The sequence below is a fragment of the Drosophila gunungcola genome, unplaced genomic scaffold (assembly GCF_025200985.1).
Source record: "Drosophila gunungcola strain Sukarami unplaced genomic scaffold, Dgunungcola_SK_2 000001F, whole genome shotgun sequence".
Classification (NCBI taxonomy): Eukaryota; Metazoa; Arthropoda; class Insecta; order Diptera; family Drosophilidae; genus Drosophila; species Drosophila gunungcola.
In genome coordinates this window covers 17321990-17344547 of record NW_026453197.1, presented here as the reverse complement: position 1 = coordinate 17344547, position 22558 = coordinate 17321990, and the positions used below count along the sequence as shown (strand labels likewise).

General features: G+C 43.6%; 11 protein-coding genes across 12 annotated transcripts; 6 read left to right on the top strand and 5 right to left on the bottom strand.

Moving 5' to 3' along the window:
- Positions 1 to 87: 87 nt before the first annotated feature.
- LOC128262756 (interferon-related developmental regulator 1) lies at positions 88 to 6614 on the bottom strand. Its single transcript, XM_052997261.1, has 5 exons — positions 5778 to 6614; positions 2866 to 3550; positions 2263 to 2506; positions 873 to 1100; positions 88 to 804 (listed from the first exon to the last, which is right to left on the bottom strand). Exons 1-5 carry the CDS (start codon positions 5812 to 5814, stop codon positions 721 to 723), a joined length of 1278 nt encoding a protein of 425 aa, XP_052853221.1. The 5' UTR covers positions 5815 to 6614; the 3' UTR covers positions 88 to 720.
- LOC128262765 (uncharacterized) lies at positions 1162 to 2226 on the top strand. The gene has a single exon (XM_052997274.1). It carries the CDS (start codon positions 1315 to 1317, stop codon positions 2167 to 2169), a length of 855 nt encoding a protein of 284 aa, XP_052853234.1. The 5' UTR covers positions 1162 to 1314; the 3' UTR covers positions 2170 to 2226.
- Positions 6615 to 7259: 645 nt separating the features above from the next.
- On the top strand, positions 7260 to 9309 carry LOC128262762 (acyl-CoA-binding domain-containing protein 5). Its single transcript, XM_052997268.1, has 3 exons — positions 7260 to 7582; positions 7711 to 8744; positions 9169 to 9309. Exon 2 carries the CDS (start codon positions 7713 to 7715, stop codon positions 8694 to 8696), a length of 984 nt encoding a protein of 327 aa, XP_052853228.1. The 5' UTR covers positions 7260 to 7582; positions 7711 to 7712; the 3' UTR covers positions 8697 to 8744; positions 9169 to 9309.
- Positions 9310 to 9337: 28 nt separating this feature from the next.
- On the bottom strand, positions 9338 to 10784 carry LOC128262782 (peroxiredoxin-6). The gene is made up of 3 exons (XM_052997293.1): positions 10421 to 10784; positions 10173 to 10365; positions 9338 to 9768 (listed from the first exon to the last, which is right to left on the bottom strand). Exons 1-3 carry the CDS (start codon positions 10692 to 10694, stop codon positions 9567 to 9569), a joined length of 669 nt encoding a protein of 222 aa, XP_052853253.1. The 5' UTR covers positions 10695 to 10784; the 3' UTR covers positions 9338 to 9566.
- Positions 10785 to 11045: 261 nt separating this feature from the next.
- LOC128262778 (N-alpha-acetyltransferase 38, NatC auxiliary subunit) lies at positions 11046 to 11820 on the top strand. Its single transcript, XM_052997289.1, has one exon. The coding sequence runs from the start codon at positions 11148 to 11150 to the stop codon at positions 11520 to 11522; it is 375 nt and encodes a 124-aa protein (XP_052853249.1). The 5' UTR covers positions 11046 to 11147; the 3' UTR covers positions 11523 to 11820.
- Positions 11821 to 12019: 199 nt separating this feature from the next.
- LOC128262774 (WASH complex subunit 3) lies at positions 12020 to 12837 on the top strand. The gene is made up of 3 exons (XM_052997284.1): positions 12020 to 12137; positions 12192 to 12637; positions 12694 to 12837. The coding sequence occupies exons 1-3, from the start codon at positions 12096 to 12098 to the stop codon at positions 12731 to 12733; spliced, it is 528 nt and encodes a 175-aa protein (XP_052853244.1). The 5' UTR covers positions 12020 to 12095; the 3' UTR covers positions 12734 to 12837.
- LOC128262779 (60S ribosomal protein L44) lies at positions 12825 to 13983 on the bottom strand. Its single transcript, XM_052997290.1, has 3 exons — positions 13861 to 13983; positions 13457 to 13630; positions 12825 to 13080 (listed from the first exon to the last, which is right to left on the bottom strand). The coding sequence occupies exons 1-3, from the start codon at positions 13861 to 13863 to the stop codon at positions 12943 to 12945; spliced, it is 315 nt and encodes a 104-aa protein (XP_052853250.1). The 5' UTR covers positions 13864 to 13983; the 3' UTR covers positions 12825 to 12942.
- Positions 13984 to 14914: 931 nt separating this feature from the next.
- On the bottom strand, positions 14915 to 15929 carry LOC128262766 (protein SCO1 homolog, mitochondrial). Its single transcript, XM_052997276.1, has 2 exons — positions 15425 to 15929; positions 14915 to 15362 (listed from the first exon to the last, which is right to left on the bottom strand). Exons 1-2 carry the CDS (start codon positions 15819 to 15821, stop codon positions 15001 to 15003), a joined length of 759 nt encoding a protein of 252 aa, XP_052853236.1. The 5' UTR covers positions 15822 to 15929; the 3' UTR covers positions 14915 to 15000.
- On the top strand, positions 15918 to 17203 carry LOC128262761 (DNA-directed RNA polymerases I and III subunit RPAC1). The gene is made up of 2 exons (XM_052997266.1): positions 15918 to 16209; positions 16263 to 17203. Exons 1-2 carry the CDS (start codon positions 16070 to 16072, stop codon positions 17122 to 17124), a joined length of 1002 nt encoding a protein of 333 aa, XP_052853226.1. The 5' UTR covers positions 15918 to 16069; the 3' UTR covers positions 17125 to 17203.
- On the bottom strand, positions 17111 to 18623 carry LOC128262768 (uncharacterized). Of its 2 annotated transcripts, none has more exons than XM_052997278.1 (2): positions 18243 to 18623; positions 17111 to 17739 (listed from the first exon to the last, which is right to left on the bottom strand). In XM_052997278.1, the coding sequence occupies exons 1-2, from the start codon at positions 18450 to 18452 to the stop codon at positions 17197 to 17199; spliced, it is 753 nt and encodes a 250-aa protein (XP_052853238.1). In that variant the 5' UTR covers positions 18453 to 18623; the 3' UTR covers positions 17111 to 17196. The 2 variants fall into 2 exon arrangements, with proteins under 2 accessions (XP_052853238.1, XP_052853239.1); XM_052997279.1 differs by lacking the exon at positions 18243 to 18623 and adding an exon at positions 17825 to 18137 and having other exon boundaries at positions 17111 to 17736.
- A 254-nt stretch (positions 18624 to 18877) lies between these two features.
- Positions 18878 to 22543, top strand: LOC128263562 (KIF-binding protein). Its single transcript, XM_052998689.1, has 4 exons — positions 18878 to 20785; positions 21275 to 21307; positions 21427 to 22247; positions 22410 to 22543. Exons 1-4 carry the CDS (start codon positions 19004 to 19006, stop codon positions 22471 to 22473), a joined length of 2700 nt encoding a protein of 899 aa, XP_052854649.1. The 5' UTR covers positions 18878 to 19003; the 3' UTR covers positions 22474 to 22543.
- Positions 22544 to 22558: the final 15 nt, after the last annotated feature.

Sequence of the window (22558 nt, the reverse complement as noted above, 5' to 3'; positions counted from 1 at the left end):
ACCTTCTGCAAAGCAGTTTTATGAATTTTCTTTTTATAAACAAGAACCATAGTTCTTCCAATGTCACCAGATAGAAACGCATTTAGATTAGTTTTTGTTTAAGCCTAAAATTTATTTTACACGTATCTACTACAAAATATATGCATTATATAGCTTACTCAATATGCGTAATAAAAGCCATGTTATGCTATGACTAACTTTTGTATTTTTGCATTTAACTATTTTAGCAACATTAAAGCAGAAATGTTTTTTTTTTCGTATATTTGTAATGTAAAAAAAGATCAACAACGTAAGAGGTTACCCGAATCGAAAATCGTACAAGTACAAGCTAGTCGTAACAATCGCAGCGTAAATTTTAACTTCACAAAATATAAGATCAAAATATGGAGCCTGCATTACTGACAGTTAGACAAACACAACTACTGCGCAACCTATAAATATTTAATAATATTTAAACAATGGCTCCATCGTGTGGATGATAATAAACTATACCAATTTTGTTTTATTATCCTGATGAATTATCCTAAATTTATACTTAGTTTTTCAGCTTTGGCGACGCTTTGCCTGGTTCAAGCTAAAATCAGAAGTAATTCAACTAGTGTGTCCAGAGAGTTGGCTATCGGGTTTTGAGATGGTTGTGTTTGGGATCGAGTGTGTGTGAGTGTTTGGGGTCGAGTGTGTGTGAGTGGTTGGGCTCAGTTGATGGCGAGGTGTATGCATTTAAGTGACGACGGCCGATCGCTTGTCACGGTTCTTTCCACGGGTTATGGAGCGTGCCTTGAATGCAGCCGCATTGACCAGGTGCTGAAATAGGAAAATAGGAATAGGAATTAAAACTTACGAATCAAGGATTCTTTTCCAAATCAACATACCCGCTCCAACTTTGACTGTTTCACCTTGGCGTTGCCATTGATGCCAGTGTTGGTGGGACGCGGTCCCAGCTGGAAAATATCGCGAATGAACTCGTTCTCCTGCAGCTGCGAGGTCATCCCGGGACCCATGACCGTGCACAGGGCCGAATACTGATGGTGTATGGACCAGGCATCTAGGGTCAAGGACTCGTGACCAAAACGAATGTTTATTTCCGGCGAAATGTCCTCCTGCAATAATAAAATAAAAGACATTTAATCAAGGTAGGCTAAGCTAAGTAATTCCAATCTAATGTTATAAATTTTAGGCATGAATCACTTTTAATTTTAGCTTCATGTAAAGCAGACTAAATTTTTTGTACGCGACAGAAATTTCTTGTAATATTCAAAAGTAAAAAAAAAAAGTATTTGGCATATCTCTTTTTTGCAATTTTTCGCTGTCAAGATGATGCTTTCAACCTATCAGCATGACTATGTGCCGCCCAATGCCAAGCGGTACGAGTTCCTGACCCGACCAAAGGGCTTGGAGGGCCACGTGGGCCCGCAGGTTATCGAATGCGAATGCGTGGATGAGGCTAAGATCAAGATGCCACCCAATGCCTCCAAGGATTGTGCCGGCGTTGAGTGGACGGGCATTGCGCCAATGGGCAAACTGGTGGATCCTCGACTCATACCCACCCAGCTGACCCAGGATCAAGTGGACAAGATGGCCTTTTCGGCGGAGACCGATTGCTTTAAACTGCAACCCAATCGCTTCCTCAAAATCTTGCGAACCGTCTACCCGGATCTGTACGAGCGATTGAAGGTTCTGCCCAAGGAGGAGCTGAGTCGCAGGCTGGAGACCAACCGCATGTTCACCACCTATCAGATCGACTACTGTGCCATGAACGAGTATCCCGAGGGCATATATGAGAGTCTGAAAACGGAGGACGAGTCCAAGAATGCCAACAAGCTGATGAGTGAACGAGGACCCTGCAATGAGTTCCGCTCGAATGTTATGAACGAACTGGAGCGGGAAACTTCTACTGGCTACGAGGTGACCAGCGACGATTGCCAGAAGACGTACAAGCCATTCAAGACCAGCTTCTCGGACTCCTCGCAAACCATTGAGTCCGGCAGCAATTCGCATTGGAACTCGGCCCCGACCACGTACCGAAAGGTGCCGACCTTCAGCGAATACATGGACTCGATAAGTCGAAATGGTTGCGTCATTATGCGCAACAGGCTGCACGATCATTCCAAATGCCTGGCCAAGTACTGCAAGCACGAGCTCAAGTTCACGTGCAACGACATGAAGTGATTTTGCCTGTAGTCTTTTGTACATCTCGATTTCATTAAATGTGTCATTACAAACCAATTACCCCGAGTTTTTAATGGGCGAACGTGAACTCACCTCTAGATAGCGCAGCACATCCCGGAAGGTGGCCCGCTGAGCCTTGCGATCACGCTTGGCCCGGTATTTGTGCGAATCTGTGGCCAACTGCTTGACGGCCTCCGACAACTCGGGAATGTGCTCCTCCAGGAAATCATCATCGTGGTCACGGCCCGACTCCAATATCAAAGCAATAGTCTCTCCAGCAGCCATGCGGACATCCAAGTGTGTGGATTGCAAAAGGCCCAAGAACTTCTTAATAGATCTGTAAGTTATAAAATAGTATTCATAGTAAAGACATCACATAATAAATATATAACTAATTGGGATTCTTTGAAATTGGAACAGTAAGTCACTACTTAAGTTATGCCAAGCAAAAGGCCCAAGAACATTTTAATAAATCTGTTTATGGTATTCTTAATATTGTTGGAATAACTGAATTCTTTGAAATTGTAAAAGTAAGCCAATAACATATAAAATGCATAATATAAACAATGACAAAGTTTTATATATGCATTGTTGGAATGAAGGTATAATTAATACATAAATTGAAGGCATAAAATAAATTATTTCGTTATCTGTTACATTTTTAAGAATTGTTGTATCAAAGTTTTTACTACTTACGGAAACATGTTCTGGCCGGTGGTCATCAGGGAAACAAAATCTCCCGAGGGAATCAGTGTGAGCAGCAATCCCCAGGCGTTCAAAGCCTCCGCATGAAGAGTGCCCGCCTCGGCGGTGACCGATACCGGTGTCTTATCATCGCCACGCAAATAGCTGCCGGCAAAGATGGCCTCGAAGTACTGCATCAGTTGCACCAACTCGCCGACATCCTCGCAGCCCAGGAAACTGAGGAGTCCCAGGGCTGTGCAGCACTTGGCCCGAGCATCAAAGCCCACGGACTTGTCCTGCACGGTGTTCAATAGGAACTGATTCATAGCCTTGGAGATGCCCTCGTCGCCGCCCATTTGGAGCACCAGAAGGGGGGCGAGTCGAGCGCCCCACACCTGCTCCTGGCCCTTACCGCGGCGGATGCTCTTCTCCACGAAATCCATCAGTGTCATCTTGCGGTCCTCCACAAAATCGGGCATGTAGCGATGCATGAGCAGCTCACAAATCGCTTGGAGGGCCTGCACACGAGTCTGGGCCGACTTCTCGGTGGCCTGTTCCAGGGCCTTCTCGAACTTCTCCTCGAAGCGCTCATTGGCCAACTCATCGGTGGCCTCCGAAGAGGCGACCTCCGAGACATGGGAGTAAACGCTCACATTGTCGAAGGACTCGTCCTCAGAATTTGAGTCATTGGTGCGGCCTGCAGGACAAAACAAATAAGGTGTTGAGTTTATCTTATCATATTTATATTAAGAGAATGGAATCGAATCAGAAGTCTGCAAAAACTGCTGATACTCAAAACGAACCACTTAACCCATAATCTTTAATATTTAAATGGCAAATAATTTAGCTTATCTGCAGAAAATAAATTGATTTAATTTGTGTCATTTAGTTGCAAACGACGCATTTGTTTAAAAGCTTTGTATAAATTGCAAAACTGTAAACAACTATTAAAATTCACCTCCTAACTTGTTTAAGCTCAATATACTCCAAAATATTAAAAAAAAAAAAAACAAGCTTTAAAGAAACCGAAAGCTATTTGGTTACTAGTTTATTTTCTTATGTTAGTTAACTGAAATATTGCGCCTTTTATTCACTTTAAAATATGGCAAACTTTGTTGGTACCACCCTCGTATATTGTTCGTCAAACTGTGACAACTTTTAGACCGCAGTGTTTGTCAAACCATTTGAAATGAGGCAGCGAATACGTATACTTAACTTTTCCGTCTTCGAGCAGTTTTCATTTGGCTGTGTTCTCATTCCGATGTGAACATATATATATACATACATATGTTATATATATATGTACAGACAAATTAGAAATTCAATTACATGCTTGCTAAACCAGCAATGACCTTCACAACAAACAGTTTGGGAGCCAATGTTGTGCAACAAGTTTTCTTTCATTTTCTCTCTCTTTGTTGCTTGCTAACAGCGTCGAAGAAAACCCGTCGACGACCACAACTTTCATTATGGCGATTTCCCAGTGCCTGTTTTCTATTTGGGGCAAGGTAGTTTCCGCCTTGTGTTTCTTTACCTTTCACAAAAGCTCTCGAACGAACTACAAAAGCATGCTGTAACTGATTGCGAGAAACAAGAAAAACAGTGGAAAACAGCTGGTTTGTTTGAAAGTTGTTTGGATTAGATTCGGGCGAGTAAACCAACTGTTTGTTTATAGAGAAACATAATACATAACACAAAGTTGCATAATTATTAGGTCACCGATAGGGTACTGAAAGAAGAGTACAATTTCTTAACGAGCGAACACTTCCGCGTCTTTATTTTTAAATTGAATGTCTTCGGGAATCATAACGGCAATAATAAATACCCTAAATACTAAATTCTGCACTTTCATTCTCATATGCTTAGAACTTATTCAATGTATCATTGTCTATTTTCTCATATTTAAATCTGGATCATTTTTCCAAATATTTGCAATATTTAAAAAAAATATTTTTATTATGTTAGTAAGTTGTGAAACTTAATAGCATTAAGCAGAACGTTGATAGATGATCCAACGAAAGGTAAGCCAAAACCATTTAGAAAATTCCTTGAAGAAATGTGCACCTCATTCCAAAAAACAATTCTTAAAAAGAAAACCTGTGTTGATAAGCAACCCCGCACTCTCAGATTACATGCCCACTGATACCCTGCAGCGAAGTATTCCCGTCTGCTAGTTGTTATTTGGCGTGATTCTGATAAGCTGGCATTGAACGTTCACATATGTGTATATATATACATTTATTTACAATTGAGCTCAAGATAGTAGCAGTAGGGTAATTTAAAAATTCTTGAAAAACATTAACATAAAGCAAGTATTTATTACAAAACTCAAAAACTGTAATATATTTTCAAAATTATTTGGTTTGCTTTTTTTTAATACATGCATAACACTTATGATCTTGATCACAGCTGTATATATATTTACATATATTGAGTGTTGCGTAGCCAGCTGACCGCGTGAAGAGCTTTTCGTGCCAGCACAGCAACAAAATGAAAATAATTATTTCGAGGGTATTGCCAAACAGGTTGTAGGCAGCACAAAGCTTCCTACGTTTTGGAAGCCAACGAAATACGCAAAACAGTGCACGGTATTTATTAGTAAGTGCATGACTAACGCAAAGGTCAAATTGAAAGCAGCTGTGAAAATTTCCCATGCACTCGTTACACATAAAAAAATGTTGATGATGTGGAAATGACTTTATTCATTATTTTATAAAGGTAAAAAAAAAGTTCATTTTGTAGAATAAGTTAATCTTTGGATTACCAGACGAAAATGCTTTGCGCTTTAGCCTATTATGCACCCTTATGAAATGATATGTGAACAATACACATATCAACAAGATATAAGAAATAATCTATTTATTCTAATAAATATCTATCTTTTCTCCTGTGTACGCCCACACACATTTCTCTTTGTGACTCACCTTTGCCTGCTGCTGTTTTCTTGTTGCGTCTCGGCATGTTGCTGTTGTTTTTGCGTTGTTCACGTATTTTGTTTGAACTCGACGACGACGTTTTGGTTTTTATTGTTTAGCCTGCTGCTTCAAACACAAAGAACGAATACGAAAAAAAAGAACAGATGTTTTGTAGCCGAGTGTCCTTTCCTTCCTTCCAAAGATGGCAAAGTCTACACGACGGCGAAAATGTCTACACTCCCGTCGCTTTGGCGGCAACTAAAACGCACGTGTTCTGCTCCGATTTATTGATTTTCTTTAGGTTAGAAAACTGGGGTTCTTGAGTTTTTTGCGAAGCTGGCCTTGGTTTCTTTTCTTTTCTTTTTTATTTTTTTAATTCGAAACGTTTCCGATCAGGACGCACCTATGCAAAAGCTTTGGTGTTTCCAATTTTTGGCAATTCTACACGACTGTCTTTGCCGTTTGCAATTGTTCAACTCCGATCGCGATTGTTGCGGGCGTATCTTATATATAGTCTGCTGATTTTGCTGCTGCTGCTGCTTGGCGATAATACAAAAATGTCGTACTCCGGTCGTCGATGCAGCAAATTTCATTTTTAATTGCAATGAAGTCACCACTCCGCTTCCTCAGTTCGCAACTCTTGTGAAATTGGCTTTGGGTTCCCCGATTTCCGATGCGTTAGCGTGTTAAATCCCTCCGAAATTGGCAGTTCGATATGGGCCAGCGATGGCTCTTCGCGTACTTTGCGGTGACAGCTTTCGGAAAGCTCTGCGGGGCGTTTGTTTAAAAATAATGCAAATAATTAAGCACGTCGATTGCTGATTTTTACGAAATGAAAAAGTGAGTGACCGTCTGTGAGAACTGCGAAAAATACCAAAGATGGCGGGGTTAAATCAATTAGAGATGGTACACGTGTGCTTAAGCGATAGTTGACACTTAATAGATATATACAATTTGGTTATTGCATTAATTAATGTTATTTAACTTAATTTGTTAGTTAATTGTCTTATCTGGACCTTCTTGAGTGCTGAATTATAACCAATACCTCTTACAAATTTTCGACATGGCATGCTGTGATAGTAGGCCTGTTTTTAAAGACATAAGTTATATGGTTCATAATTTAATCAGATTTTCTTAATTTTAGTTTGAACATTTTTGTGTTATAAATTCTTATAATTGAATACAGTTTTGAGTCTGATAAGTTTTTTTTATACTAAGTGTTCTTATGGACTATAGAGCATTAAATAAACCATAAATAAAGGTTGATTTATGGTTAGGGGTTTTAACTTATTATTTATTGCAAAAACCAGTCTGTGGTTTATTCACCAATATTTGTATGAATCAACATTTTTTCTTTTTTATGAGCAAATATACAAAAATTCAAATTAAAACCTTGTTTTCCGCCCTGCCTTCCATCCCTAACGCCAATTAACGGACATCACTCGGTTCGATACATTTATTGCACCCCTGCGCACACCCACATACGCACAGGCTCACGTACGCGCTCAGAGAGAGTTTTCGAGTTTTTGTTTGGTTTTATTTGATTGCAACTCGAAATTAAAGGCTGAGACGAGCGCAGCGCACAACAATATAATTGCGAGGTCGATAAGAAATACGGGAGGGGAAAAGCTTTGGCCGATCCGAAGCTCAGAAGACTGGACTTCAGAACTCGAACTTTGTCACCCAGCGCATCCGAGAAACATCGCCCCCCAAAAATTGATGAATAATTATAATAATAATAAAACGAAGAAAGACAACAAAAGGGGTCCCCGAAATTGGTTTGCAACACCGCGCGGATTGCACACACTAATTAGGTAATTTGTAAGCGACGTTCACCAGCTTAATCGGTGAACTTGGCACCGTCTATCCATATACACATATAACATGTATATATATCTTATCGATCGAGTGTACTGTGGCTAATCTCCAGATAATCTTACAGAAATGGCGGCGGCGATTGAGGAGCGATTCCAGGCGGCGGTCAACGTGATTAAGGGTCTGCCCAAAAATGGACCCTACCAGCCCAGCACCAGCATGATGCTCAAGTTCTACGGACTGTTCAAACAGGCCACCGAAGGGGGATGCGATCAGAAGAAGCCCGGTTTCTGGGACATTGTGGGCAAGGCCAAGTGGGACGCCTGGAATGATAACCGGCATTTGAGCAAGGAGCAGGCCATGCAACGCTATGTGGAAAGCCTCCAGGAGATCATCGAAACTATGTCATTTACGGAGAATGTTCAGAACTTTGTGGGCAGCCTGGACAATCTGGGGAACATAAGTCTGGACGAACTGGAGCTTGTGTCACCCGGCATGCGGGAACTGGCCGAATCGCATCCCAACTCGCCGTTCCATTCGCGCACCAACAGTCCACAGCACGGATCCAGTTGCAACAGTGAGGCGGAGGTGGAAGTGCCTGCCACAACACAACCGCTGGCCTCGTCCGAAACGATAAAAGAGAATGGCCACAGTTCGTCACCGCCATTGACCAATGGATTTGTTCCCAAATCTACAAACTACACACAACACGACACAACGACACTGCATAACTATACGAGCAACAGCAGTGTGGCTATTGTGGAGCCCTCGGACGATGAATACGACGATCCCTACGATCTTAGCCACGAGCTGACCCAGGCGATTGCCCAGAATACGGACTTGCTGCGCCAAATCCAGACGGCCATCTCTCGGATGAACAGCGATGTGGGTGCAGTGCAGCAAAGGGTGCGAGGTCTGGAGCAGTCGCTTAACGAGCTTCGAACTGGACAAAAGGCTGCGAGGGGAGCGGTGGGACAGCAGCCACGATCACTGCCCGCCTGGTGGCCCTTCAGGAACATCTCCCCGCTCTGGTTCGCCGTCCTCATCCTTTGGCCTTTCCTAGTGCGACGATTTGCGCGGATGCTGCAGACCACTCCGCAGCGTAGACACTGACGTATAGGAGGTACTATGCTAGCGGGAGAAAAATGTGGTAGTTAAATTGTAAGTACCAATTCTAAGTCCTTAAAGATGGCAAATTCCTAGGGAAGATCTAGTCTTTCCACTTGTATTTCCACATATATCAATCTATTACGCTTCTTTCTTGTTTATATTGAAGAGGAATTTATGATCACATGGAACCTGTTTAACAGCGAAAGCTTTTACATCTTATAATGTACATATTTGCATTTCATTAACATATTCAAGGAAACCGTCACTAAGCAAACTCAGATTGTTAAATATCTTTGAGTATTTGAAGAAGGGAAAGTGATTATAGCTCTTGTGTTTATACTTATTATCAGTAATTATTATTTAATTAAAGACAGGGTAGTCAGGGTATGCGATACACAAAATCTAGAAGTACGTTTCTTGTCTAATGTAACATTAAAATTTACATTTTAATCTAATATAACCTTTTCAATTTCAGTTACCTTTGGTTACGGGCACCAGCTTGGTCTTTCGCTTTCTTCTTTCCTCGAAAGCTCTTCAGTTATTGTACAGAATTGGCCTTATTTATACTTTTCTAACCTCAGGGTTATCCAGTTGCAATATCTTTACCCTCTTTTTTATACGTCTATATGTATATTGAATGTATATTTATTTTGTACACACAAATCGCGACCTTTTTTGTCACATTCCCCATCTGATTTAGTTTGTAAGTCGAATGTTTTTGGCACTTTTGTCTGGCAGGAGGCACATTTTAGCATGCTAAAAGCGCAGTCCTGCTTAAATACGGTTGTAAGCGTATACTTTATTGTGCATTAATTTGTTATTAATTATAATTTTTGTAATAAAGTCATACTTGAAAAAAGACGTTTTGTATCTTTAGGGCTGAGGTGTGATCCGGAGATAACTCTTTCCGGACGGAACTTCAATTGTTTCGATACCCTTGGGAAAGAGGTTGGGGACATCTTCGCTCTTGACGGTTGGCAAAACCATGCATTTGCCACCCTTTTGCCAATCTGCAGGCGTGGCCACGCTCTTTGTTTGGGTCAATTGCAGTGAGTCGATGACCCGCAGGATTTCACTGCAATGGGGAACAAAAAATGATAGTTAAATATTGGATATTGATATTTATTTAAATAAACGAAGTATTTTATTTACTACTTAACATATTGCAGTACCCAGTATATAACATTAAATGGTTGGCAAACTAAATAAGTAAATAATCGTTTTAAAGGCTTTTATCATTATAAACACCGTTTAGTAGTTTTGAATATGCCTCGTTAAGTAATTACATTTCGACGTTTATGAACACGATTTGTACAAAACAAATTACAGATAGGGTGTAATTATCAATATCTGCTAAGCGAATAACTGAAATTGACTATTTCGTTTATATATTTTTATAAATTTTTTAATTATGTAAAATATTAGATTGCGAACGGTATAACAATGAATGATTTACTCATATTCTTATGATTTACTCACTCGAAATTACGTCCTGTGGTGGCAGGATAAAGGATGGATAGGCGTAGCTTCTTTTTGTCATCCACAACGAAAACTGCACGACATGTAAGGGGAATACCCTCAGCATTGATCTCATCCTTGTCCAGCATGTTGAACTTGAGGGCCAGCTCCCGCTTGTCATCCGCGATGATGGGATAATCGAAGCTGGGGAGCTCTGAAACGGAATCTTCATTAGATGGGCTCCCAACTAAGACCTAACCTGAACCCACTGCCAAAGCTCTTGATGTCCTCGATCCAACCCTTGTGCGATTCTACGGTGTCACAGGACAAAGCAATTGGCTTGACTCCTCGCTTCAGGAATTCCGGAATTAAGGCCGCCACTCTTGCCAATTCCGTAGTACAAACCGGAGTAAAATCCGCCGGATGAGAGAACAAAATAGCCCAACTATCGCTCATCCAATCGTAAAAATCTATCTTCCCCACACTCGTGTCGGCCGAAAAGTTGGGAAACTGATCTCCAATATTTAAGGCCTTGTCGGTCATTTTGTTTGGTTTAATAATTGGGGAGATCGAGAGGCTGTGGATAAATGCAAAACAAAATTGCCGCAAAATAGAGTCAGCTGATTGCGTCAGAGTGACCGTTTCATTTATACACTTTAACCAGGGCTACAGCTAGCAAATGAGCCACAATTTTCTTACAAAATCTATAAGCGGTTTATAAATAAAATTTGTGTATTTTAAATAAAAAAAATAAATAAATATTTATTTAATAAATATTTTTATTGAATAATTAATAATGTGAAATTCCCAAATAAAATAAGTTTTCAAGCAATAATTTAAAAATCCCTTATGATAAATTGATCCAATGAACTGAACCACTAACATTTTTATTGCATCCCTGGACCTTATACACACACACACACAAACTCAAAATCGCGCACAGTAAACATAAATATTTTTTCGTATTAATTTTAATCTCCCTCAAAGGACGAAACCATGACTGACCTGAGTATCAGCGGCCAACAGGTGCTACCAGGACCTCCACCACCGCCACCGACAATACCCGAGCCCTTCAGGATCACCACGAATGCCCCGCACCACATGAACGATGCCAGTTTGACGCCCGGCAGGAGGAAGCTGCAAAAATGGTTGGGTCGTGTCCTTCGGATCGTCATCACCGATGGACGTGTCCTGGTGGGATTCTTCAATTGCACTGATAGGGACGCAAACATCGTGCTGTCCATGTGCGCTGAGTACCTGGTGGAGGGCCAGGAGCCCCGGCTCTTGGGCAACGTGATGGTTCCGGGCAAGCACATCGTGTCCCTCAACATTGACGAGCCCGATCCGCAGTCCAGTCTCCTGGTGCAATAGCTTCCAGTCCGTTCTTAGATCATTTAATCATCATTTTATTTCAAACAAATAAAATTGTTCGAATACGCCTATTAAACCTTCACGGCGCTGATGAATATACCTAGTAGGCTTTAAAACCAAAAGGAAATCAACTATTTACCAGGGAAAAGTATTATGTTCTGACCCCACAAAGCATATGAAATATATTCTGGATCTGTAGTAATCACGAATGTGTCTTCGGATTTATGTTCAAAAGAGCTTAAGAAATTGAGTTAAAGCAAATGTCTGGATAATACAAATTCTATTTTTTATTAGTTGATATTGATACAATACTGTATTAGGTTTGATCGAAAAGGTTAAGCTGTAATAAGAAAGGATTCAAGCTCATCGGAAATATACAAAAATACCTTCTATTGAATATAACTCTGTGCATTATAAATATTTTTAAACTAGGCGCTCATTTGACTTTTTTAAGTTTAGTGGGAAATACCAACTTTTTAGATCAGCATAGCGTTAGGCCAAGAATATTTTATATCAAACCACCTGACAACCCTGAAAGCTCGAAAAAAGACGGATGACAAAAACAATAAAATAATGGATGCAACTTCAATTGTGGGCGATGTGGATAAAACCCAGGTAATGGAGTTAGAACTATAAATAGCAGGCACTTCCATAAATCGGTTCTTATAGATACCGCCGCTGAATCAAAAGCGCATCCTGGCCTTTGTGAATCACTTTCTCGTCAGCACTTGCACCTTTCTGAATGAGTTCGCCCTGGGCTGTGAGACAAAGTTTGTGGAGATGGAGCGGCAATTGCAAAAGACCGAGGCGGCTCTTATCATCCTAGAGGCTAAGCTGGCTTCCATACCCACCGAGCACCATGTGACGGAAGAGGCACCCATCACCCCAACGCCATCCAAGGAAACCAACCCGCCTGAAGTTCCCGTTGTGGATTCTGAACTTCCAGCTGAGGAGAAACAACCTGAAGAACTGGAAGCCCCAACTGAATTTATAGGAGTGCGAGCTTGTGAGGATCTGCGCTACAGGAAGTTCTTCAAAATGGTTCAAGTTGGAGTCCCTCCGCCGGCAGTAAAGCAGAAAATGCAATCCGAAGGCCTGGAGCCTCGTCTGCTGGAGTAAGTCAAGTCCTTACGCTCCCTAGAATCAAAATCAACCACATGTTTCATTCCAGCACTCCCGATTTAATCCTGGCCGATGGGCAACGTGAGTGAGGGTCTTGAAGAAGCCAAGCCAACAAGCCCAACTTGTGATATAGCACTACTAGTTGCTACACTCTTTTCAATTAAACATTTTTGGTAAAGCTTTACGTCTACAATTTAATTTGTTTTATTTGTCGCCATGCGGCGGCTCAAAAAAACAACTTAAAACCACTTCGATAGCAAAAAGAGTTTCTCGGTTGGATGAAGGAGCCTAAGTGTGTCTAGAACTGGATCATCTGTCCCTTGCGCTTCTTGTCGCCTCCCAGCTCGAAGTGCTTGCAACGCTTCAGGGGAGTCTGCTTGCGGTATTTGCACTCAGTGCACTCCATACGCAGTACGATCTTCTTGGTGGTCTTGGCCTAAAATGGTACAATAAATCAGGATTAGTAAAGAGAACACAATGCTAAAGGGAACGGAGAAATGTCTGAAACTGCAGGTGGGGCGCCATGGGCTGGGATGCCACATGACGCTGCCTATAAGGCCTCACCGGTGCAACAACAATTTTGATCTGGCACAGTTTGTTCCCACCAAAAAGCCTAATGCTCAACGAGCGCAGCGATTTAGTTCTACTAAGGGCCATTTTTGGGGTTCTGTTCACTTTCCACCAAGACTGTCGGTTGTCCTTAGTTTTTATCATATTGATATATCTTCTTGGAAATGCAGCATTGAAATAGGAGTATGACAGTCTGGTGGCAATTGAGCGGGATGGGCAGTACTCATGCCGACGAGACTCACCTTCTTCCTGAAGATGGGCTTGGTCTGACCACCGAAACCCTGCTGCTTCCTGTCGTAACGCCTCCTGCCCTGGGCACCCTTGCGCTCCTTGGACTTCTTGTACTGCGTCACCTTGTGCAGCTTGTGGACCTTGCACTTCTTGCAGAAGGTGCGGCGTTGTTTTGGTACGTTCACCTGGCGGGCGGAAAACACACAAGTCAATTAGTAACTTAGTAATTTTTTAATCAGCGACCGCGGATTTTTTTGAGCCGATCAGAAACGCACTTAAAACACGGCGCGGCCCTCGATATTCCGCTCCTCGAGTCGGCCACGCTGCAATCTCTGCTTTCGCAACGGCCCCACATTCGTTCGCTCATATTTCAACGCGGATGTTCGACGATTACGAATTTATGTGAAAAACCTACCATCTTGATTTCAGGAAAAACGAAAAAGAAGGGACGGGGCGATGTGACCGGAGAGCAGTAAAAAAGAATAACCAGCTGGATTTTTAAATATACTAGTTATACTATTCTCATATCGAAAATATACCAGAATAAACTATTTTTAGCCGGCTTCCACTGGCACATGTTTTTACACTGTGAACGTTTTCCGAAAATGGCTTTACTGAAAGGTGACCGAAACCTGCAGTTTTAAGTCAATTTTAATAAAAATTTTATCACATAGCCCCTAAAAATTGTACAGAAAATTGTTGACCAACAACATATACTTTTAAGTCAATAACCTTTCTTTCTGCCTTACGATTTCAAAGAGTAATATCTTTAAAGTCTAATGTCTGAAGTCTCTTAAAACCTGCGCTTAAAACTTGGTTCATAATTTTCAGTCTTATTTTTGTAATTTTTTTGTAATAACCCCTTTTTAAACTTCCGAAAAATGGCTTTGCTGAAAAGTTACTAAAAAACCTGCAGCTCTAAGTCCATAACTTTTCTTAGAGACTTCCGATTTCGAAGTGGTACATCTTTAATGTCTTGCCACTTAAGTCTCTAAAAAACTGCGTTTAAAACTTTGTTTGTAATTTTGAGTCGATTTTTTGTTATTTTTATGATGTAACCCCTTTCTTAACTTTCAAAAAATAGCTTTGCAGAGAAGTGACCAAAAACCTGCAGATCTAAGTCCATAACTTTTTATTCGTGCATTCGAATTCGAGGTGGTACATCCTTAAAGTCCTGTGGATGAGGACTCTAAAAATCTGCATTTAAAAATTAATTTAAAATTTGTGTAAATTTCGCTTTCTGAATTTCCGAAAAATGGCTTTACACTTTTTTTATTTATTTTCGAATTTGCTGGATTTTTTAGGAAATAGTGGATCGTGCACTTTTTATGAATTGGTCCAAATGGCAGTTACATATTTGGATATTATTTTTTCTTTTTACTTAGTTTTCAATTTATTTTGGATTGAATTCCCCATGTCAAAAAATTGATTCAAATTTAGGAATTCCAAACAGTAAAAAAGATATAACATAATTTTTTGTTTGCTATATTGCTACTGGCGTACGTTATACGTAAAAATAAATACAACGAATCAACATTTTTAAGGCTTAAACAGCTTAGCTAAACCAGCCCTTCTTGTTCAGCGAGTTCCACTTGGCTATGTTCACCAGAATGGAGGCCACACACTGGTCCTTGTCCCGATTTTGACCGTAGTAGTCCACAAACTCGCCGTCCGGATTGACCAGGTACATGATGATGGTGTGGTCCACGATGTAGTCGTTGTCCTCATCGCGCGGTCCGGCGCTAAAATAAACCCGGAAAGCCTTGCACACATTGCGGATCTGGTCGACGGTTCCGGTGAGTCCCAGAAGTTTGGGCGAGAACTCCTTCACGTATTTGGCCACCACCTCCTTGGAGTCACGCTCCGGGTCCACGGTAATGAAGATGGGCTGCACCGCCGGCGTTTGGGGGGATTTTTCTGTGAGGGATTCGGGGAATAAATTGGTAAATCCAAATAGAGACGAGACAGTTTTTACATACCCACTTCGTCCACCACGGCGGCCATCTTCTCCAGCTCATCGGGACAAATGTCGGGGCAGTGGGTGAAGCCGAAGTAGATGAGCAGCCATTTGCCCAGGAAGTCCTCCGATTTGCGCACCGCTCCCTGGGGGTCCACCAGTTCCCACCTGCCGCCGATGGCCGCCTTTCCCAGCTGCCGCTGGCGTTCCTTTAGCCGCGCCTCGTCCTTCTCGCTCTTCACGTACAGCATGAAGCCCAGTCCACCGGCTCCAAGTGCTCCAATGACGGCCAGACTTCTCCAGGAGATCGGACCCTTACCTTTTGTGGCATCCGCCGGAGCGGCGAAGTGCCGGATGGAGGCTGGCTGCTGCGCCCAGCGACGGCAGCTGCCCATTAAGCGTTGCAGGGAGCGGGACATCCTGCGGCCAGGTTTTGAGGAATTTTCAAGTTTTACGTAAATCTTCTGGAGAAATAAAAATCTCGCCGGTGCCTTGCTTCTTCTTCTCCTTTTATTTGCCAGTCACACGGAATCGTTTCCACAACGGTATATTTTTATGGTATTTTAAAAACGAAATGGTATATTTTGGTATTCCAACCCCGGTCTTATTGGTTTCAACACGTGCGGTTAAATTTTGTAAAAATTTTAAATAAAAATACCTGAAGAAAATGGCTAGCACGAAGCGCAAGGAGCCGCTGTTGTACATGGAGGAGTACCGGGTCAAGCAGGATCCGCAGGACTATGGCCTGGCGGACGACATATTCACCATTGAGACTTTTAAAGAGAAGCTGCAAATAACCATCGTGAGGTGGGTTTTTTTATCGAGATTTCTGGCGAGGATTAACCGATCTTATATTTCAGAAACGATGAAGAGGGCTTGGAGTTCGATCTGATTGGAGTTTATCCGGCCATAGCCAACGCCTTCCGCCGACTGATGCTTAGCGATGTGCCCAGCATGGCCATCGAAAAGGTGTACATATACAACAACACCTCGATCATCCAGGATGAGGTCCTGGCCCATCGGATGGGCCTGCTCCCGCTGAGAGCTGATCCCCGACTCTTTGCTTATCGCACGGAGGAAAGCACCGAAGCGGGGACAGAGCAGGATACTCTGGAGTTCGAGCTGAAGGTGAAGTGCTCGAGGCGTCGGGATGCAGGCAAGGATCAGTCGAACTTCGATGACATCTACAAGAACCACAAAGTGTACTCGGGCCATCTGAAGTGGCTGCCCAAGGGGAAGCAGGCGCAGATCTACAGCGAGAGTGCAGTGAACTGCATCCATGAGGACATACTGATTGCCCAACTCCGACCGGGTCATGAGCTGGATCTACGCTTGGTGGCTGTTAAGGGACTCGGACGGGATCACGCCAAGTTCTCGCCTGTGGCGACGGCCACTTACCGACTGTTGCCACAGATCAAAATAAATCGCGAGGTGACCGGCAAGGATGCGTATCTCCTGCAGAGCTGCTTCTCGCCCGGAGTGATTGGCATCGACGAGAACGAGAGCGCCTATGTGAAGGATGCGCGATACGATAGCTGCAGCCGGAATGTCTATCGCTATCCGCAGCTCAACGATGCCGTTACTTTGGCCCGTGTCCGAGACCACTACATCTTTTCCGTGGAGTCGGTGGGCGCCCTCAAGCCGGATATTATCTTCCTGGAGGCCATCAAAGTGCTGAAGAAGAAGTGTCGAGCGTTTATAGACGAAATTGATGCGGAATAGATATATATTTAGTTTCTAAAAAAATTATTCTATGTACATAAGACAACAACACTTGATATAAAATATGTAAGCCTAAGAACTGCGTTTGCCCTCCCGTTTGCGCTTAAGTATTTTCAGGCGGAACTCGGTGAGCACTACTTGGAGGCGCTCCTGGCAGAGCAGAGCGTCCTCCAGGTCCATGTTATTTAGCTGCAGCGCCAAGCTCTTGCCGAACAGGTCAAATTCACTAATAATGGCATCCTCCGAGACGGTGTCGTCTTGATAGTCACCGTGCAACTCCGGCTCGTCTTGCTTGATGTGGACCATCTCCTCGTCGTAGCCTACCTGCTCTTGGTCTTGATCTTGATGGTCATTCTCTTCGATGAACTCGTTTTCAACCACATACTCCTGTACCAGCGGCTCTGTTCCCAACAGATCGTCCAGGATTGAATCGTTTGAGGCCATATCTTCGTCCTCCATCCGCTCCAGCTTTACCTCGCTCTTAATCTTTGGCTGCATCTTGTTATTTGGCTTGGGCTTTGGTTTGGGATTTGGCTTTGGCTTAACGCAAGTAATGGAAGCCGATAGATCGGGATTATGGTTATCCTTGCAGAGCTCGCCCTTGACCATGGTCTGCAAGTGTAAATGGAAATTGTTAATTTGAAATATTGGATTGGCAAATTGTGGGGTATGAGTTATCCGACAGCAAAGGGGCACATACTATTCTTGGTTTTTAATGCAGATTACTTTAGGATGTTCAGAAGATGTCTACACCTTTCCCATATATGTATAGATTGGATTTTTGTTACATTTGTTACATCCAAACATCTGATGAATTTAAGAAGTTATGAGCAAACTATTCTATTAAGCAGCTGTTAATCATCTGGTTTCCATTTTAGGTACATTTTTATCAAAAATAATCGGTTTCAGTATTAATATGCTTTAAAGATAGAATTGGAATACGATCGTTTTTTAAATGGAAGTTAATGCACTTGGAATTTAATTATGTACTTAATGTAACTGTTAACTATTTAATAGAAGCTAGTTAGCCACATATTTTTTGATCCACAGCGGCCATTCCTAATGCTTATGGATAGTCCCACTTGCGAAAGGATGGCATTGCATTTGGAACTTTCCTGGTGCTTCCGGGTGATGAGATGCTGCTTGATGGAGGCCAGTCTGGCCAGGACATTGGCGTCGCAGATGATGCAGTGCGCCGAGTAGCCATCGTTGCTGGAGCGAAGCCAGGCGGAGAAGGCCGGAATCTTTTCCCATTCGGCGCGGTAACGTTGGTGGTACAGTCGCTTCACCTTCTTGTCGTCGGGGTCCTGCTTAAACACCTTAAGCATTGTTCCTGCTTTTAAACGAGTTGTCCTTGGAAATTATTTGAAAAACCTTCTTTTTAAAGATGAGCGCCAAAAACAGTCTTTTAATTTACTGCTTGTGGTAAATATTTTGGTATATTCCGAAAAATATTAGCGACGCGAAAAAAAATCTGAAAGTCAATGCAGTGTGACTGCGATTTGATAGGTTAGAATACCAAAAATGGCGGCCAGGGCTGCAATAAGTACTATTAGCGCAGGGCGGTCACACTAAAGAAGATCTCGCTAGCGTTAACGGGATGCTCGCTCAGTTTGCTAAGCGACTAATCTACTTATTATTAACTTTTATCAAATTGTTTTGCTTAAGTTGAATATTTCCTTATAGCTTGTTTTTTTTAGTGTTATAATATTGTAATCTTGATTGGTTCGAGTCTCTGCTAGAGTTGTTTATAAATTAACTTTAAAATACGGTCATACTGGTTACATCGCGATGACAAACTAGCAAAAAAAAAACAGAAAAAATAGTAACTAATAGTAAATATAACAAGTTAACACCGGGCAGACAGTGCCCAGTCAACATGGTCATTCCAAAGGAGATCCTGAGCGACTATAAGGAGCTGTACGAGAAGGCCAACCATCTGGTGGAGGAGGAGAGTCGTAGTGATCCGCCCACTGATCCCTTTCGCTCCCATTACAAAGCCCGCGATGTTCTGAGCGATTTGAAAAGGCAGCTGGACGACCAACTGGTCTCTGTCCAGGCCAGCGAGGAGGATGGGGGGCAGGATGACCTCTGCTACCGCTTCCTACTGGCCTTTGTCTGTCGCGATCTGGGCAGGATCTATATCTACACGGAGGAGCCGTCGGAGGGCGAAAAGCTACTAAACCGTTGCCTGGAACTTGTCACTCCGCTCAAGGAGCTTCCCCAAGGCATCATTCCATTCATTGGAGCCATCAACGAGCTGAGCATTGTGCTGGCCTCCAAGGAGGATTACAAAAAGGGTCTAGACATTCTCATTGAGGCGGATACCAGCTACGAGGATTTTAAGGCCAGTGGCTTGCAAGCCCTAGCCGTACAGGATATATTTAACCCCCCGGAGGATGGACAGGATGCTCCAGCGGCGGGACCCAAGGAGCTGGAATCTCTGTACACGTTGGTCTCCTTCTACATGGCCCAGATGTACGGCCATCTGGGGGAGCCGGAGAAGTCGGCCAGGTGCTGCCATCGCACCCTGCACAGGCAACTCGAATACAAGACGTACGATGCCATTGATTTCGCACTGAACACGGCCACCTTGTCGCAGTTCTACATTGGAGAGGAGCGCTTCCAGGAGGCGCGTCATCACCTGGCCGCCGCCACGCTCATCATGGCCGAATACGAGACGCACATGTTGGAGCCGGAGATGAGCGAGAAGCAGCGCCAGGATACAACGGAGACCTTCAAACATCGCTACGCCGATGTGGCCCGCTGTTGGGCCAAGTACGGATTGTATTTGATGCAGACCTCCAAGCTGCGTCTGATGAGGGACGAGGATGAGGATGATGAGGCCAAGAGCCTGGAGAAGGTGATGCGCAATCTCCGGCTGGCCGAGGCGAAGCAGTCCCGGTTTCCAGGACTCGATCTCACCGCCTGCGAGAATCGAATAAGTTGCGACTATTGCCTGACCTTTGACGATGCCAAGCTGGTGTTCCATTTCGTTAACGAGTGGCTGGACATAGCCAAGGACTATTACAAGGCCGAGAACGAGGCCACCGAGTACTCGAAGATCATACAGGACTACGCCGAGGCGTACGAGCACATTGCCTTCTTCGAGGAGAATCCGGAAAACCAGGCTAAGATGCAAAAGCGGCGTGCCAAGTATCTGGAGGATCTGCTGGATCTTCTGGACCCCATTTTCTATATGAAGATATGCCGGGAATGCTGGTATGGCGCCGGAACAGCGCATGCCGCCGTTCTAGATGTCCGTCTAGATATTATTCGATCGACGAGTACACCGTCGCCGGAGGAAATCAAAAAGGTCAACCAGAGCTGCATGAAGGCCATCCAGCACTTTGAGAGCTATGTCAAATCCTATCTGGCCAAACCGCAGAGCGAGGAGTGGCGTCCCAACATGGACGTGCAGGAGCAGCGTCTCATGCTCTACGCCCACTTCCACATTGGCCGCATCTACTACAAGCTGATCAGTGCCCATCCGCTCCAGCAGCTGGAACACCTCGCCAATTGTCACAAGTACTACAAGCTATTCGATGCCGGTTGTGAGCTGCACAAGGAGGCAGCCGAGCAGTTGCAGGGAGAGATCGGTGTGGTGCGCGAAATGCTGCAGCTGCTGCCCCTCAAGATAAACACGGTCAAGGCCAGGTTTGGCTAGACCACATTTGTCTTACCCTGACTAAATAATTTCCAAAAAAAAGAGTTGCATTTGACACAAGCTTTATAATTAGTCCAAATAAAACGCTTGTGCTAGAGGATAGTTTCAGTTTATAGTTTGTTAAATGGGTTTCACAAGCTTATTTTAACATATCAAAATTGGTAATAATTTGTGCAGTTCTCATGGGAAAATTTCAAAGTTATTAAAAGCAAGTAAAAGTTGACAAAACAATAATATTGGTACCGGATGTCGGGTGTATCTCATTCTCTGTTGAAAACTAGCTTTTTTTAATCTGGCTTTTTTTTTCGGCAGCCCTGGCTGCCAGCCATTCACATGCGAACAGCTGTTTTTTTCCAAACAGAAAGAGGAAGAGCGCTGTGAGAAGTTGTTGGCCTGGCCAAATTCAGGGAAAATATAGTTTAATTGCCCAATCAAGACTGCCACCATAGTTTTTAGCTAATAACAAGAATATACTGCAAGTAGGTTCGTCGCAAAATGGCGCACGCCACACCACAGGTAAGTTAGTGATCAAAAAACACGAAAGAAGCTGGTAGCCCGCCGCGTTTCTGTGACGCAATAGCTGCTTTAACTTTCGTAAAGTCTATGGAATAACAAATCGCCTAATCCTCCGGCAGGGCGTCAAGCTGTTAAACGGATGGAAGCGTCCGGGTCGCTTTGAGAAGGGTCTGGGTGCCCAGCTGCCCGAGGCGTACAAGAAGTTCTGGCGCGAGTGGAAGCTGACGACTCCGGCCGCCGTTCATTACATCCCCAAGGAGCGCGAATGGGAACGTGACGAGGTGACCCATGCCATTAAGCCGGTGCAGAACATACCGTTGCCACTGATCGACACCCCAGAATCGCACAAGGGCATCTGGGGCGGAGAGGCGGTGATCAAGGGCTTCCAGAAGCGCCAGCAGACGAAGCGTCGCGTGCCGCACTTCTGGGTGCCCAATCTTCGACGTTCGGTTGTCCACAGCCATGTATTGGACTCCTACATGTCCGTGGTGGTGACGGAGCGCACGCTGGATCAGATCCACGAATGCCATGGCTTCGATCACTATCTCCTCAAGAATCGGGCCTGCGATCTTCGTTCCGCTCTGGCCCTGAAACTCAAGCGAGAAGTGCTTCAGGCCCTGCAGAAGGGTGTCCCGGCCTTGGCCGACGAACCCGAGCGTCAGAAGGAAGTGCTGAAGGAGTACAGCCGATATCTGGAACCGTATTCTGCCGAGGAAATCGATTGGTACGGCCATACCTACCTGGAGGCCATACGCAAGCTGCAGAATCAGCTGCGTGAGGCGGAAAAGGTGCTGCCGCATAAGCTGGAGTTCCGCAGCAAGCTAATAGACCAGCTGCGGCAGGCGGGGATCAGTGAGGCGGGAAAGCTGGAGAAGCCCGACGCACTGGCGGGACCTTCAGCCGAGCACAAGGATTCAGACATCGAGGCGCTAACAAAGCTGTAAGTCTCTAACGCAAACCGTTGAAGTATATCTAAGGTAAAACAGAAAAATCTAAAGATTGGGCGCTTTATAACCCATTCGGAAAACAGATTTCTGTGTTGCAAGGATAATACTTTGTAAATTGCATAAATCTCCCAACAAAATGATCATTTTCTTTTCAGGGAATCCTCGCCCTCTTCCAGTTGGCTGTCCAAGATTAATCCTTTTGGCAAAAAAGAAACCTAGACCAGTAGTTGCCCTCGTATGTTTTTGATTTATGTGTTTAGCCTGGAAAGAATAAACATAATTTCGAAAACATTTCGTTGAAAAG